The 18947-nt window shown below is 39.0% G+C and overlaps 1 protein-coding gene and 1 long non-coding RNA gene across 3 annotated transcripts in view; one reads left to right on the top strand and one right to left on the bottom strand.

The window, feature by feature from the left end:
• LOC119771608 (kalirin-like) overlaps positions 1-18947 on the bottom strand; it is a 70811-nt gene that overhangs the window by 11691 nt on the left and 40173 nt on the right. For both annotated transcript variants that reach the window (XM_038267698.1, XM_038267699.1), the window contains exons 35-41: positions 17925-18036; positions 17669-17859; positions 16958-17059; positions 16717-16871; positions 16237-16339; positions 9672-9833; positions 9384-9594 (exon numbers count right to left, since the gene is read on the bottom strand). In XM_038267698.1, the coding sequence (XP_038123626.1) occupies positions 9384-9594; positions 9672-9833; positions 16237-16339; positions 16717-16871; positions 16958-17059; positions 17669-17859; positions 17925-18036 (1036 nt within the window). The remainder of the gene's footprint in view (positions 1-9383; positions 9595-9671; positions 9834-16236; positions 16340-16716; positions 16872-16957; positions 17060-17668; positions 17860-17924; positions 18037-18947) is intronic.
• Positions 6130-7123, top strand: LOC119771613. Its single transcript, XR_005279166.1, has 5 exons — positions 6130-6255; positions 6354-6417; positions 6622-6675; positions 6875-6901; positions 7007-7123. It is a non-coding gene; the product is annotated as an uncharacterized LOC119771613 (long non-coding RNA).

Below are 18947 nucleotides of genomic sequence, written 5' to 3'. Positions count from 1 at the left end.
ACTATATAGTATACGACTATTTTGAATTTATAGCCCCCCCTTGAGAAAACTCCAGCAGCTGGCACTGGTCAGACCCGTTCATCCGTTTCTATTTGCATGTTTTCTAAACTAAAACCAGGCTTTGTTGGGCTACTGTATAAAACCTGGAACTCAACGCTATTTCTCACATTTTGAATTTAAAAAGCTTCCTGGATGGAAGAGAAACGTCTTCAAACTTGGAAACAAAGTCCAGTGGATTGATTTTATTGTTTGTTGTTTTTTTTTTACTTTTTTTGGAGGTTAAAGAAAGAAAACCAAAGAGAGAGGAAGTTCTACAGAAGCAGCAGGAATCATTTTAAAAGATGATATAAAACTGAAATACATATTCTAAAACATTTTGAATCTGATATTTTATCCTCTGCTGCATTAGACATTAGATTATCTTAATGACAAAATAACTTTTACTTCTGATTGTTTCTTTTTGAGACAAATCGAAGCTAAACTTTATCCCTAAGTCAGCGGTTATTCTTAGCTTTAGAGAGCGTCCTGTACCTTTTATATTCTTATGTAATAGTTACAGAGCGTTTATTGATCTGTTAAAGGCAGATAAAACAGCAGGTAGGCGTTTCTTTCAGCAGAAATAGGATCAGCAAAGCTTTACGGAAACAAACATACGGATATTTGGCTTAATTTTCAGCATCAAATGTTGCTGTGGAGAAACATTTAAAGGTGGAAGCAGAGATGAGTCAAGAATCCAAACAAAAGTAGCGTTTTGAGTTTTCCATCCCCAACAGGACGTCCTGTCTTCCCGTCTGACAGACCAATCCTCTCTGAAAGCTGTCCGTCCGGTTCTCACTCCAACCTTCAAGTCGTCGTCTTTAGGAATGTTGCAGAAACCAGTGGAGTGACCCTCAGTCGTTCATTAACCAGCACTCACAGCCTCTCAGGTCTCCAACCTTCACCATCAGCTCTCTCTATATGAAACCCACCTCGCTCGTCCCTTCCCACAATCCATCCCAACGCGCCTGAGCAATCCCAGCATGCACCTCTGCCTCGCCGCATGCTTCCAGTCCATTCAGGAGAAGAAAAATAAGAAGAGATGCAGCAGAACTCAGAGAGACGCTCCGTCAGGACTGAATGAAACTACCGGAATGTCAGGGCTGGGGCAGCCGGGGGGCGTGGCTTTAAAAGCAGTGGGCGGGGCTTATGACACCTGTCCATATGAATTATTTATGCCCAACAAATGAATCCAAAGTTTTTATACCGTTTAAAATTAACAACAATAATCAAAGATTTTTTTTTCATTAATTTGATACAAATTAGTTTGACTAAATAAGACAGCAAAATAAGAAAAAATGAAATTATAAAGACATTTCAAACTAATATAGATGAAGAAAAAATAATATGAAGATTAAAAAAAAATTAAAAATTAAAGAGTGAAAAGAAAAGGGAAAAGAAAATTAAACTACAAGTTCATAATTTGAAAATATATTTTTATTTATACATATATGTTTTTGTTTCCTGAGGGTGTAAAAAAACAAACAAAACAAAACAATAGTAGAATAAATCAGATATAGAAAAAGTAAACAGGAGGGCAGATCTGAGACCAGCTGCAGCTCTTCTTGTTTTAGCAGCAGGTGAACATTTACACCAACACACACTTTAACACACACTTTAACACACACTCTGAAACACACACTCTGAAACACACACTCTGAAACACACTTTAACACACACACTAAAACACACTTTAACACACACTCTGAAACACACACTCTGAAACACACACTCTGAAACACACTTTAACACACACACTAAAACACACTTTAACACACACTCTGAAATACACACTCTGAAACACACTTTAACACACACACTAAAACACACTTTAACACACACTTTAACACACACTCTGAAACACACACTCTGAAACACCCTTTAACAAACACACTAAAACACACTTTAACACACACTCTGAAACACACACTCTGAAACACACACTCTGAAACACACACTCTGAAACACACACTTTAACACACACTTTAACACACACTCTGAAACACACACTCTGAAACACACACTCTGAAACACACTCTAACACACACTCTGAAACACACACTCTGAAACACACTTTAACACACACACTAAAACACACTTTAACACACACTCTGAAACACACACTCTGAAACACACACTCTGAAACACACTCTAACACACACTCTGAAACACACACTCTGAAACACACTCTAACACACACTCTGAAACACACTCTGAAACACACTTTAACACACACACTAAAACACACTTTAACACACACTCTAACACACACTCTAAAACACACTCTGAAACACACACTCTGAAACACACACTCTGAAACACACTTTAACACACACACTAAAACACACTTTAACACACACTCTAACACACACTCTGAAACACACTCTAACACACACTCTGAAACACACACTCTGAAACACACTCTAACACACACTCTGAAACACACACTCTGAAACACACTTTAACACACACACTAACACACACTTTAACACACACTCTAACACACACTCTAAAACACACTCTAACACACACTCTGAAACACACACTCTGAAACACACACTCTGAAACACACACTCTGAAACACACACTCTGAAACACACACTCTGAAACACACTTTAACACACACACTAAAACACACTTTAACACACACTTTAACACACACTGTGAAACACACACTCTGAAACACACTTTAACACACACTCTAAAACACACTTTAACACACACTCTAACACACACTCTAAAACACACTCTAACACACACTCTGAAACACACACTCTGAAACACACACTCCGAAACACACTTTAACACACACACTAAAACACACTTTAACACACACTTTAACACACACTCTGAAACACACACTCTGAAACACACTTTAACACACACTCTAACACACACTCTAAAACACACTCTAACACACACTCTGAAACACACTTTAACACACACTTTAACACACACTCTGAAACACACACTAAAACACACTTTAACACACACTCTAACACACACTCTGAAACACACACTCTGAAACACACTTTAACACACACTCTAAAACACACTCTAACACACACTCTGAAACACACTTTAACACACACTTTAACACACACTCTGAAACACACACTAAAACACACTTTAACACACACTCTAACACACACTCTGAAACACACACTTTAACACACACTTTAACACACACTCTGAAACACACACTGAAACACACACTCTGAAACACACACTTTAACACACACTCTGAAACACACACTCTGAAACACACTCTAACACACTCTGAAACACACACTCTGAAACAAACTTTAACACACACACTAAAATACACTTTAACACACACTCTGAAACACACACTCTGAAACACACTCTAACACACACTCTGAAACACACACTCTGAAACACACACTCTGAAACACACACTCTGAAACACACTCTAACACACACTCTGAAACACACACTCTGAAACACACTTTAACACACACTCTAACACACACTCTGAAACACACACTCTGAAACACACTTTAACACACACTTTAACACACACTCTGAAACACACACTCTGAAACACACACTCTGAAACACACTTTAACACACACACTAAAACACACTTTAACACACACTCTAACACACACTCTGAAACACCCTCTAACACACACTCTGAAACACACACTCTGAAACACACTCTAACACACACTCTGAAACACACACTCTGAAACACACACTCTGAAACACACTTTAACACACACACTAAAACACACTTTAACACACACTCTAACACACACTCTAAAACACACACTAACACACACTCTGAAACACACACTCTGAAACACACACTCTGAAACACACACTCTGAAACACACTTTAACACACACACTAAAACACACTTTAACACACACTCTAACACACACTCTGAAACACACTCTAACACACACTCTGAAACACACACTCTGAAATACACTCTAACACACACTCTGAAACACACACTCTGAAACACACTTCAACACACACACTAAAACACACTTTAACACACACTGAAACACACACTCTGAAACACACTTTAACACACACTCTAAAACACACTTTAACACACACTCTAAAACACACTTTAACACACACTCTAACACACACTCTGAAACACACTCTAACACACACTCTGAAACACACTTTAACACACACTCTAAAACACACTCTAAAACACACTCTAACACACACTCTGAAACACACTTTAACACACACTTTAACACACTCTGAAACACACACTAAAACACACTTTAACACACTCTAACACACACTCTGAAACACACACTCTGAAACACACTCTAACACACACTCTGAAACACACTCTAACACACACTCTGAAACACACTTTAACACACACTTTAACACACACTCTGAAACACACTTTTACACACACTCTGAAACACACTTTAACACACACTCTGAAACACACTTTAACACACACTTTAACACACACTCTGAAACACACTTTAACACACACTCTAACACACACTCTGAAACACACACTCTGAAACACACTCTAACACACACTCTGAAACACACTCTAACACACACTCTAAAACACACTCTAACACACACTCTGAAACACACTCTAACACACACTCTGAAACACACTTTAACACACACTTTAACACACACTCTGAAACACACACTAAAACACACTTTAACACACACTCTGAAACACACACTCTGAAACACACTCTAACACACACTCTGAAACACACTTTAACACACACACTAAAACACACTTTAACACACACTTTAACACACACTCTGAAACACACTCTAACACACACTCTGAAACACACTTTAACACACACACTAAAACACACTTTAACACACACTCTAACACACACTCTGAAACACACTTTAACACACACACTAAAACACACTTTAACACACACTTTAACACACACTCTGAAACACACACTAAAACACACTTTAACACACACTCTAACACACACTCTGAAACACACACTCTGAAACACACTCTAACACACACTCTAAAACACACTCTAACACACACTCTGAAACACACTTTAACACACACTTTAACACACACTCTGAAACACACACTAAAACACACTTTAACACACACTCTAACACACACTCTGAAACACACACTCTGAAACACACTTTAACACACACACTAAAACACACTTTAACACACACTTTAACACACACTCTGAAACACACACTAAAACACATTCTAACATACACACCAACACACCCTAACACACACACACACTTTAACACACACCCAAACACACGCACTCTAACTCCCCCACAGACAGGATGTTGAACGGCAGGTTCCTGTAGGAGAATTGCTCCTTCAGGTTAAAGTTTAACCCGGCAGCAGTGTGACCTTTGAACCCTGTGGAACAAACCAGCAGCGATGCAGTTAAAGTTCCTGCGTCGCTGCAGGACTTTTCGTTTTCTCAGAAGATTTTATTTCAAACTCATATTTCCTGTTTTTTTATCATTCCTAAAAACAAACACCTTGAAGTGGAAAAAAAACAACAACTTTTAGATGTTTATTTATTTTACACGACATGTTTAAAAAAAGCTTCTGTTTTGTATTTAACACGGATTTTTCTGTCTGAAATATTAGATCCTGTTTGTCTGTGTGAATGATTAATGGGAGACATAGTTTGAAACTTTTAGTTTGTTGACGTTTGTTTTAATAAGTTTGTTGTAAAAGTTTTCATTACCTGAGGGATGAAAGGATAATAAGTTAATTATCTCAGTTAACATCAGAAAGACAGTTTAAATTTAAAATAAAAAAAACACAATTACATTGTCTTATTTCAAGTGTATTTTATCTAATTATCTTTTTTTAAGAGTAAAATATTCATTCCATTGGCAAACTATGTCATTTACGAACCCAAACTAAGGTTAAATACATTTAAGACAACTTTACTTATTTCTAGATTGTTTTTGCAGTGAATTAATGAGAAGGACCTCGCTGCAGCAAACAGAAAGGGGCGGGGACGGACCTTTCCGTCAGTCCCATACCTTATTTGGAAATGGGACTATTGCATTCCGGAAATGAAGGGGGCGCTATTTTCATAATCACTAGTATAAATGCCTTAAAGATGCGGGGTTAAGAGGAAAGGAAGAAGAAAGAAAGAAGTTTGAAAAGTTTTTGCACTGGTGTTCGGCACACGATCCATAATGCAAAACCCACAAAATCAACAAAAGGTAATTTTACCTTCTTAAAATTTGTTTCACATAGTAAATTAATACGCTTTTCTAGATTCAGTTTTTTAAGAAAACCTTCAATTTGTCCTTTTTAAAAGGTCCAGAGAAGAACTACAAAAGGAGAGAAAGCGGAAAAAAGTTGATGAGAGGGCAAAATGTGAGGTAAGCTGTAGCTAAAATTCATCACTTTGTTGTTTTAAGTCATAGAATTTGTATTATGTCCATTCACAGTGTACTTTTGTTCTATGCTTATTTTTTTAAGTCTGAAAGAAAATCAGGATAGAAGAATTAAAAGGGTTGAAGCAGTTTTGATGTTATTTTGACTTGCATTCATCTTTCACTTAGAACATATCTGTATTTTTACAGACTCTGTGTGCTGATGACCACACCTATGCCAAAGGAGCCGAGGCACAAATTGAGGTTCATTTTTTAAATTTACACATAACTAGTAATTTTGATTTGTGTATCTTTATGTGCAAATGAGACTAAAACCCTAAATGATTTTTTTTTAATTAAAATTCATTATTTGGACAACTTTTTTTATATCATTAGAGATGAAAGGATAAGATACTGAGAGATATAAAGTATTAATTATTGTTTAATGCTCTTCACCATGCAGGTAGAAAGGATACCGCCAGTCTTACAGGTAAGATTCATTCATAATCATATGTATCATCCATTCTTCCTGTATGACAGTCTTGCAATGCACCTGTTTTTTATTTTGTTTGTTTTTTTATTTTTTTATTGTCAGATGCGGAGGAGAGGAGAGTACCCTCGTTACTACTGTGATGGCATACCTGGACTTTGCCCTGAGTGCCAACATTGAATTCAAAGAAAATAAAAGTTGCTTTCCACAATCTGTCACATATTGTTAGTTTTTTTTGTGACATGCCATTTGAAATCGTTACTGATAAAGAATATTTACCTTTTGACTTGTGCAGTCCTCCTTTTTCATAATGTGTTCTTTCAATATTATTTACATTTTTTAAAGTTCCTTTTGTTGTAGCTCAGTTGATTTACATCATTTAGTTTTCATAGAAATGGTGTCGTTTCCACAAAGTTACATTGTGGCTGTAATTTGTTGGAGAGACAGTAGAACCAATAAAGTAGTTGTAAATATATTGTAACAGCGTTGTTTAACAATTGGAAAATTTTAAATGCAAGCAAAGCTAATAACTTGCAATATACAATGTTTCCTATACATTTTTGAACAGTGACTGGAATCAATACAAACTTTCTTTACAAACCTGACATACAGACAAGTTGTTTATGTTTTAACAGTTAGAATCAACTTGTTTTATGTAATAAAAAATAAGTTGCAGAAACATATTGTTCAGATACAAACATAAGATTAAACGAGCAAAGCGAAGGTGTAATCAGGGTGGAGGTGATGGAAGCTCAGGTGAGGAGCAGTTGCACACATCAAGCTGGACTTTATGAAGGGTGAAGGACTTGAGACCGGCGCCATTAGGCTGGGAGGGAGGCACCTGAGCAGGTGATTGGCTGAGCAGGTGAGATGAAGACAGACTTTATTCAAAAAGGTTTTCATGTAGAAAAAAGATAATTCTCTGGTGGTTACCAGTACAGTGTCTACTGCCGGGATCAGAAAGTTGAAGATTATTGTCAAATGAACTTTCTAAAACCTACTTTCTGTGCGAGTCTTTCCAGGTTGAAGCTACATTTAAGGTTTTAATTAATCACTTTGGGTTTTGCTACAATTGGATATTCATGTTTTTGGAGTGCAGTTCATGAATTTATTGCAATTGATAAAATTACTATGGTATTTCTAAATGGAATAGTGGGACACCAATCAGTTTACTAGTTGAGCTGGAGTCCTTATAGGAGACATTATGGTCAATAATGATAATAATTGAGCCAGGTCACCTGCAACCAAGTATATTCTAGTTACCGAATGGCACTTGTTAAAAGTTCAAAAGTCCTTTGGTTTGTTTGTAAATTATATTCACAATGAGAATAATAAGAAAAAATATTTGGCAAATAAACAACAAAAGTGCACCGTGAATGGACGTACTAAGTTGGCCAAAATTGTCGACTAAATGTTTTACAGACCAAACCTCTTTTCCATCTAGTTCTTATTAAATAAGCCAAAGGCTATTATATTTTAGATTTTAACTTATTTATTTTAAGAGTACCATTCACAACATCAAAATATATTATTTGAACTTCAGCACCAGCATGTATTTGTTTATATCTGTTTTCTTAATCAGCGATGGACTGGGGATCTGTCCAGGGTCAGCAGCCTTCATGACCCCACTTGAGGATAATTCATAAAAATTAATGGGTGGATAAATGTGCTCTTAATATAATGTACATTTGTCTCCAAAATATTGATTTTATTTCTCCATAATGATTCCTTATTGTTGCTTATTTTAGATTGTTTGTTACTAATATAATTTTAAATAAAGATTTCAAAATAAAAAAGGGACATACCACGTGACAGACATGCCACGTGACATATCACGTTTTGTAGCCATTTCTTTACTGTTTAATTAGTATTTTTAATGTTGAAAGTGTTCTTGGGTGTTTTGAAAGGCGTTGTCAAATAAAATACGTTATTATTATAATTATTATGAAACGGTCGGTACAGGAAATAGTGTCACTAGCGCCCCCGTCAGTTCCGGAATGAAATGGTCCCATTTCCATATAAGGTATGAGACTGACAGTGGTCCGTCCCCGCCCCTTTCTGTTTGCTGCAGCGAAGTGTACTTCGAATTAATATATACTCAATATACACTGGAAAAAATCAAAATCTAGATAATTCATTTTTTTCTTAAAATAATTGTATTTGTTCCTGGAAGAACTAACTAGAAATCATTAAAAATGTCTTAAATTAAGTGTATTTACCCTTAATTTGAGCAGGTAAATGAGATAGTTTGCCAATGGAATGAGGATTTTAACTCTTAAAATAAGGTAATTAGATAAAAAGCACTTGAAATAAGACAAAGTAATTGTGTTTTCTTATTTTAAATGTAAATTATCTTCTTGGCAAAATGTCTTATCTCTTCAATCCAAGAACAAATGACTTATTTTAAGAAAAAAAGTCTTATATAGACTGAGATGTTTTCCAGTGCAGTTACTGTAACCGTGGTTGTAATCAGATTACTCACCCCTGCCGGCGCTCACAGTGGAGGAGGAGTTGGAGGAAGGCGCGGTGCTGCTGGCGGTGGTGGAGGAGGAGGAGTTGCAGACAGAGGAGGCGGCGGCGACGCCGGAGGAGGTGGCGCTGGGGGAGGTGGTGGAGGCCGGGACCAGCCCCTCCATGTCGGCCGCGCTGTGGGAGTGCGACAGGCAGAGGGCGCTCATGGGCAGCAAGCCCTCCTGTGAGGAAACGGCATCCGATGAAGAACCGGCGGGTCGTCGGCAGCGACGGGGATGTTTCCGGTCGGATCCCTTACCTGCTGAGGCGACTGATCCGTGGTTCTGACCAGGCACCAGCCGGGTCGGTCGGCCGAGCGCTCCACCAGCTCCACCGTCTGACTGCAGCGGACGCTGAGTTCCCCGGGCCCCGCAGAGGTGAAATCCAGCAGGACCACCACTAACTCACAGCCTCCAGACAGCTGCAGACACACAGAGAGGCGTGTTAGTGTCAGCGTGGATCCCCGCCATCAAACCGCATCATCTGATGATGCTCCTCAGCTGATGGACACAGAGAGGCGTGTTAGTGTCAGCGTGGATCCCCGCCATCAAACCGCATCATCTGATGATGCTCCTCAGCTGATGGACACAGAGAGGCGTGTTAGTGTCAGCGTGGATCCCCGCCATCAAACCGCATCATCTGATGATGCTCCTCAGCTGATGGACACAGAGAGGCGTGTTAGTGTCAGCGTGGATCCCCGCCATCAAACCGCATCATCTGATGATGCTCCTCAGCTGATGGACACAGAGAGGCGTGTTAGTGTCAGCGTGGATCCCCGCCATCAAACCGCATCATCTGATGATGCTCCTCAGCTGATGGACACAGAGAGGCGTGTTAGTGTCAGCGTGGATCCCCGCCATCAAACCGCATCATCTGATGATGCTCCTCAGCTGATGGACACAGAGAGGCGTGTTAGTGTCAGCGTGGATCCCCGCCATCAAACCGCATCATCTGATGATGCTCCTCAGCTGATGGACACAGAGAGGCGTGTTAGTGTCAGCGTGGATCCCCGCCATCAAACCGCATCATCTGATGATGCTCCTCAGCTGATGGACACAGAGAGGCGTGTTAGTGTCAGCGTGGATCCCCGCCATCAAACCGCATCATCTGATGATGCTCCTCAGCTGATGGACACAGAGAGGCGTGTTAGTGTCAGCGTGGATCCCCGCCATCAAACCGCATCATCTGATGATGCTCCTCAGCTGATGGACACAGAGAGGCGTGTTAGTGTCAGCGTGGATCCCCGCCATCAAACCGCATCATTTGATGATGCTCCTCAGCTGATGGACACAGAGAGGCGTGTTAGTGTCAGCGTGGATCCCCGCCATCAAACCGCATCATTTGATGATGCTCCTCAGCTGATGGACACAGAGAGGCGTGTTAGTGTCAGCGTGGATCCCCGCCATCAAATCGCATCCTCAGCTGATGGACTCTAACTGAAGGTCAATGACCTCACTGATGCTGGAGGCAGATCTGACAAGAAAGTCTGGAGATCCGACACCATTAGGCCAAATACTGACACCAACAACCATGCAGTGGAAAATGAAACAACATACTGAATAACTTCTAACCATTTAAGATCTATAACTGAATCAATCCAAGATCAGCAGTGATTTCAACGATTCTCTGCTCTTAGTGGTCTTTGGACGCTATCATGCAATGATGGATCACCTTTGACCTCAGAACATGGAGGAGAAATGGGGGAAGGTGTGGTGTATAAAATTATAGGAACACTGGAAATAATGAATACCTAGATAAGTAATTTGGAAAAAAAAATAAGTGCATTTTTTCTTGAATTCAGGAGATAGAAGAGACATTTTGCCAATGGAACAATATAATTTATACTTAAAATAATAAAACACTATTGCATTGTCGTATATATTATTTAATTATCTTATTTTAAGAGTAAATACACTTAATTTTTACTTATTTCTAGATCGTTTTTCCAGTGCTGAACTCAATGCACTGCAATAATGATCTAGAAATAAGTAAAAAATGTCTTAAATTAAGTGTATTTACCCTTAATTTGAGTAGATAAACGCGATAGTTTGCCAATGAAATCAGTATTTTTTACTCTTAAAGTTATATAATTAGATAAAATGCTCTTGATATAAGACAATGCAGTTCTGTTTTCTTATTTTAAATGTAAATTGTATTTTTCCATTGGCAAAATGTCTCACTTCCTCAATTGATGAAAAATTGCACTTATAAAAAAAAAAAAAAGACATATGGAGATTTCCATTTTTTTGCAGTGTAATTCGAGCAGGTAGATAAGATGACTGAATGAGGAATTTTATTCTTAAAATAAGATAATTAGTGTCACAGTCTTGGTTCTGTTTAAGTTTTCTTTTGAGTTTTCAGTTTCATGGTTTTTCTTTGTTTTCTAGTTTTATTGGTTTAATTCCTATTTTGCCTTGTTTTTCCTGGATGTATTTGAGTTTTTAGGTATTTTTTGTTTGCCCTCTGCTGCCCTCTTGTGTTGGTCTCTTTTTCCCTCGCTCCCTTCTAGACTCCTCTGTCCAAAGCTGCTCCCAATCAGCTCATCAGTCCTGTTTCTGTTCAGTCTCCCATATACAGGTGCTGGTCATAAAATTAGAATATCATGAAAAAGTAGATTGATTTCAGTAATTCCATTTAAAAAGTGAAACTTGTATATTATATTCATACATTACATACAAACTCATATATTTCAGATGTTTATTTTGTTTAATTTTGATGATTACAAATGACAACAAATGAAAATCTCAAATTCATCATATCAGAAAATTAGAATATTGTGAAAAGGTTCAAAATGGATGGCCCCTGGTGCCACACTCTAATCAGCTAATTAACTCAAACCACCTGCAAAAGCCTTTAAATGGTCTTTCAGTCTAGTTCTATAGGCTACACAATCATGGGGAAGACTGCTGACTTGACAGTTGTCCAAAAGACGACCATCGACACCTTGCACAAGGAGGGCAAGACACAAAAGGTCATCGCTAAAGAGGCTGGCTGTTCACAGAGCTCAGTGTCCAAGCACATTAATAGAGAGGCGAAGGGAAGGAAAAGATGTGGTCGAAAAAAGTGTACAAGCAAGAGAGATAACCGCACCCTGGAGAGGATTGTGAAACAAAACCCATTCAAAAATGTGGGGGAGATTCACAAAGAGTGGACTGCAGCTGGAGTGAGTGCTTCAAGAACCACCACACACAGACGTATGAAAGACATGGGTTTCTGCTGTCGCATTCCTTGTGTCAAGCCACTCTTGAACCACAGACAGCGTCAGAAGCGTCTTGCCTGGGCTAAAGAGAAACAGGACTGGACTGCTGGTGAGTGGTCCAAAGTCATGTTCTCTGATGAAAGTAAATTTTGCATTTCCTTTGGAAATCAAGGTCCCAGAGTCTGGAGGAAAAGAAGAGAGGCACTTCATCCACGTTGCTTGAAGTCCAGTGTAAAGTTTCCACAGTCAGTGATGGTTTGGGGTGCCATGTCATCTGCTGGTGTTGGTCCATTGTGTTTTCTGAGGTCCAGGGTCAACGCAGCCACATACCAGGAAGTTTTAGAGCACTTCATGCTTCCTGCAGCTGACCAACTTTTTGGAGATGCAGATTTCATTTTCCAACAGGACTTGGCACCTGCACACAGTGCCAAAGCTACCAGTACCTGGTTGAAGGACCATGGTATCCCTGTTCTTAATTGGCCAGCAAACTCTCCTGACCTTAACCCCATAGAAAATCTATGGGGTATTGTGAAGAAGAAGATGCAATACACCAGACCCAACAATTCAGAAGAGCTAAAAGCCACTATTAGAGCAACCTGGGCTATCATAACACCTGAGCAGTGCCACAGACTGATCGACTCCATGCCACGCGGCATTGCTGCAGTAATACAGGCCAAAGGAGGCCCAACTAAATACTGAGTGCTGTACATGCTCATACTTTTCAGTTGGCCAACATTTCTATAAATCCTTTGTTTTTATTGGTCTTCAGTAATATTCAAATTTTCTGATATGATGAATTTGAGATTTTCATTTGTTGTCATTTGTAATCATCAAAATTAAACAAAATAAACATCTGAAATATATGAGTTTGTATGTAATGTATGAATATAATATACAAGTTTCACTTTTTAAATGGAATTACTGAAATCAATCTACTTTTTCATGATATTCTAATTTTATGACCAGCACCTGTATACTCTCCCTGTGCAGTTCATCATTGCTGGTTCCTCGTCGTTTCCTGGCTCACCACGTGAGTTTTCCCCTGAAGTTTTCTGATTTTTGGTTCCATGTATCGTGTATTTTAGTTTTTAGATTATAAACTAAATCTATAAAACTCTTCTCTGCCTCCTCGCTTCTGCATTTGGGTCCTCAAAACCTCAACCTAACCCTGACAATGAGATAATATGCACTTATCTAAGACGATGCAACTGTGTTTTTTCTTATTTTACATGGAAATTATCAGGTTCCATTGGTTAAATGTCTCACTTGCCTCCTCAATAAAAGAAAAAATGACTTATTTTAAGAAAAAAATTACTTTAAAGTAGATTTCCTTTTTTTTTTTTTTTTTGCAGTGCATGAATGTGAGAATGGTGAACTGCAAAAACGATCTAGAAATGAGAGAAAATGTCTTAAATTAAGTGCATTTACCATTAATTTGAGCAGGTAAATAAGATAATTTGCCAATGGAATTTGTATTTTTATTCTTAAAATAAGATTTTTAGATAATATGCACTTGAAATAAGACCATGCAATTGTATTTTCTTATTTTAAAGGTAAATTGTATTGCTCCATTGGCAAAGTGTCTCACTTACCTCCTCAGTTCAAGAAAAAATGACTTAATTTTTTGCAGTGTGCAAAGATAATGTAACACTGCAAAAACATTCAAGAAATAAGTGAACATGTCTTAAATAAAGTGTATTTAATCCTAATTTAAGTAGGTAAATTAGATGATTTGTCAATGGAATTAGTGTTTTTATTTTTAACATGAGATAATTAGATAAAATGCACTTTAAATAAGCTGTGCAATTATTTTATTTTAAATGTAAATTGTCTTTTTCCATTGGCAAAGTGTCTCACTTGCCTCCTAAATTCAAGAAACGATGCATTTATCTTAAAAAATTACTTATTTAGATTTTTTTTGCAGTGTTATGCTTGTAACTTTGTCAGTTTTACATTTTATAAAAACTATATATATTCTTCACTGCAAAAACGTTCTGAAAATAAGATAAACAATTCTTAAAATAAGTGTATTTAACCTTAACTTGAGCATTTTTACCCTTGAAATAAAAACATTAGATAAAATGCACTTAAAATAAGAGACTGCAGCTGTTTTTTTCTTATTTTAAATGTAAATAGTCTTATTCCATTGGCAAGTTGTCGCACTTTTTTGCTCAATTCAAATAAAAATGCACTTAATTTAAGAAAAAATGTTTCACTTATGTATAATTTTACCAGCTGTTTCTGTTTAGTATTTGGTTTTTACCATACCATACCAACTTTATTTATAGAGCACTTTAAAACAACCAAAGTTGATACAAAGTGCTGTACAATTTAAGAACACAACATAATAAAGTAATTTAAAAACAGTTTAAAAAAACAAAAACATACAATTTAAAACTAGATCTCACTGGTGTTGAAAGCCAAGTAAAATAGATGGGTTTTAAGACGAGCTTTAAAAATGGGCAAAGAAGGGGCCTCTCTGACCTGGAAAGGTAAGTCATTCCATAATTTGGGGCCCATAACAGATAACATTCTGTCTGTATTTTATCTTTTTATTTCTATTTTCCATGTTTCTGGTATAAAATAATGTCATTAAAAACCGCTTAGTGTTAGATTGTTTCTATGCAGCAGATTAAACACATGACTGATGAGCGACATATGAGCCATGCTCAGCCCACACCCACGCTCTGATTGGTCCGAAAACATGACGAGAGCTATAGGTTGAGGTCACCATGGTTACGGCTGCCACTGTGTTGAGTAACCGGAGCACATGGGCTCCAGCTGGGGAGGAAACACTTTCCCTGTCAGGCTCCACAGGGAGCGGAGGGGAGTTCCCGGATTAAATGCAACCCAGCTGTGATCCGCTCAGAGACGCAGACGGAAAACAGGCGAGGAGCGGCGGTGAGCTGACAGAGAAACGCTTTGCACTGCAGGAAATCTGAGGAGGCGACTCTAAATAATCTGGAAACTATTCAATATTTAATGCCATTACATTTATATTTCATATTAACCCTTTTAGACACAAACTTTAACTTTAAATTCTGTTTTCTTGCTCCTCTATTATAAATTATTCAACTTTAGATTTTAAAAGTAAATAAAGTAAACCACGACATCCACAGCTGTAAAAGCTGCTATTAGCATACATGTAAACAGAGTTTACATGTATGGTTAATACAACTATTCCCAATTTGTGCACATTAATTATGTTTTAAATATGTGTGTCTTAGCCTGCTGGGAATCAGATTATTATTGGATTATTATCAGGATTATTTTAAATGTAAAACAAACAAGATAATCAGCTGAATACCTGCAGCTTGTTTCTGTCGTCCCTCTCAGCCTCTACTCGCTCACCTTTCCGTCCCTGAACACAACCAAAGGACCGCGTCCTGCCGGGTCACGGTGTCAGAGGTCACGACCCTAACCCCACCCGTGCCAAACCCTCAGTAGGTCCCAAAATCAAACGTACCTCATCAGCTGAGCAGAGAGCGTCTCAACAAGAAGTGCGAACTGTGGAAAACCCCTCAGACTCCCACCCTTACCCTCACACCCAGCCAGCTGCGGCAGCGATGAGGTCATAGCTCTGCTCCGCACGCCGCCCCTCTCCGGGTCTGATGTGTGTTTCTACCTTGTCGCTGTCGGCGGTGTTCTGGGATGTCCGGGACGCGATGGAGACGGTGTCGGGCTGACTGCTGGCGTCGCCCAGGCTGTCTGCGTCCTCGCTGGTTTCCCTGACGAACACAAGGTTGTTTCCTTTAGTACAGAGTTATTACATGCCTTTAATAATTAGTTTAAAGCATTTTCTCCTCATTTAGGAGATTATTTAATCCCATCTTACTTTCTTTTATGTTCCTAACAGAGAACTTTGCTCTTAATCTGACACCCTGTCCACTTTTAAGGCGAGGCTTAGACCTTCTGATGGCCTCTTCGTTCCTTTATCAATATTCTAATCCTTTTATTTTCCCCTAAACTCTCCTTATAGCAGCTTTTCGGCGTTTCAACCAGCAGAGCCTCATAAAACGTGACGGATGATTTAATAACTGATTACAGAGAAGAAGCTGAGATTAAATCTAGAGATTCAGATGAAGGTTTTAATTTAAGGTCTGACCTGCGGGTGATGCTGCGCTGTCGTACCAGCGTTGGGTTGGGGGTCTTGGGGAGGGGGATGGGCTCCCTCAGCGCCCCCCGCAGGTGACCCCGCCTCTCCTGGATGACCTGGCGGATGCTGCGAACCCACTCCTGCTTCAGCTCCAGCGATGCAGCCTGAAAGGTCATGGATAGAACATCAGAAAGCGTTGATAGGTTCGCTCTGGGTGAGGCCCCGCCTTCCAGGGCGGGTGGAGGCGTACCTTCAGGACCGTCTTGTTGTCGGATGTTGGCGTTCTTCCAACCCACAGGGCGAATTTACAGGGATCGCCCTCGATGTGCTCCGTGACCCCCAGCTCTGAGGTCTGACACACATCACGGTTTTCCTTCGTTAGTTAAAAGGTTCATCTCCAAAATTTAAAAACTGTTAATAATAGATCAACCAATAATAAAGAAACAGATCTGAGATTAGTTGGTTTCTTTCAAAAGGATTTAGTCTAAGAGGATAAAATTAATAAAATGGCTGCTTCTACTGTTAAAACCTTAAAATACCACACACTGTAAAAAATCGACATCTAGAGAAGTCGTTTTTTCTAGAATTGAGCAGATTTGAGTCACTTTGCCAGCAGAATAAGACAATTTACAATTAAAATAAGAAAAAAAACAACTGCAGCCTCTTACACTGCAAAAACCATCTAGAAATAAGTACAACATTTCTTAAAATAAGTGGATTTACCCTTAATTTTAATTTGTAAATAAGTATTTCTACTCCTAAAATAAGACAATTAGATAATATTCACTTGAAATAAGACAATGCAATTGTTTGTTTCTTATTTTAAATGTAAATTGTTCGATATTTCAACATCAATCTCATTATATTGGAAAAAACAGAAGTTATTTCATCTCTTAAAAATCAATTTTACTAAATTTTCATGAACTTCTTCTTGACTTAATGAGGCTGAAATGATGTTTACCCTCAGCCGGCTCTTGTAGAGATATTTGGTGCGTCCCGATGAGTCTTTGATCTCCTTGCTGAAGATGAGCGACAGCTCGAACAGAAACAGGTGTCGGTCTCGACCCTTTCGGATCAGAGACTTGGGCTCCCAGACCAGGAAGGTGTCCTGCAGGAGGAGCTCTCCCTGCACCTCCAGACCTTCCTCCAGACCTGCAGCGTGCATCGCATTAAAACTCATTCAAAGAAAGAACTTTGAGTCAAAGGTCACGCCTCACCTTCCAGCATGCTAACATGCATAGCGTCGTTAGCTCTCTTCGGGACGCTCAGCATCACATCCAGGCCTTCTTTGATCTCCCCTTTGCCTTCCTCGCAGCAGGCCAGCAACTCCTGCACACACAGGAACACACACATGAACAGGGACCCCGGGGCCTCTGAAGGAGAAACGGGCCCCTGCTGATGTCTGGAGCTAAAATAAAATGTGATCTTAGTCTCATCAGGAGTTCGTTATTTTGTCGTCATTAGTTTTACTCCTCTATATTCCTACTTAAGTTCTTTTACATCCCATTTGTTCTCTCTGGTTATTCTCTGCTGCCCCCTAGTGTCCTTTCTTTTCCCACGTAGCTCCTTCTAGGTACGTCTGTCTCCACCTGCTCCCTATTATCTGCTGCCCCCTAGTGTCTAGTGTGTTTATTTCTTCCTAGTCTCTCCTAGTTTTTTTGGTTCCAGATGTTTGCTGGATATGTTTTGGGCTAAAATTAAATGTGATCTAAGTCTCATCAAAGCTAAAAGCTCCATAGGATTTCATTGGAACATCATCTTTATGTTGAGATAGTAGGACATTGACTCCTTCCTGGTGTCCCTCCCATTCCGCTGTCATCCACATAGCGTCCGATGGTTGTCATGGAAACCCGGTAGCTCCAAGATGCCCGTGTTTGCTGCAGTTTTCTAAATTCTTTACCCTGTTACAAACCCTGGTTCCCTGCTCTGAAGTCTATATGATTATAAAGTAGTGAATCTGAATCTATTTATCTATTTTTATTGTATTTTGAAAAGGCTCAAAGCTTTTTTGACCCAAAAACATTTCCCAGCAGCCCCAGTTTAAAATCCCTTCCCTGCTGGGCTGCATCCAATCTACCTGCTTCCAGGCAAAGATGGCGTCCTACAGCGAGCTTTTATTTGCTTTATTTGATACAGTGATGGAAGAATTTCCGACCTGATTTGTCTCGTTGTCGCTCTGAAGGAACACGTGTTTCTGGAGCTGCAGTCATCGACACAGATGTTCGGTTGCATGTTTTCCC

Source organism: Cyprinodon tularosa, unplaced genomic scaffold, assembly GCF_016077235.1.
Source record: "Cyprinodon tularosa strain WSP-4 unplaced genomic scaffold, ASM1607723v1 ctg681, whole genome shotgun sequence".
NCBI classification, from domain to species: Eukaryota; Metazoa; Chordata; class Actinopteri; order Cyprinodontiformes; family Cyprinodontidae; genus Cyprinodon; species Cyprinodon tularosa.
This window is presented reverse-complemented; position numbering and strand designations above follow the sequence as displayed.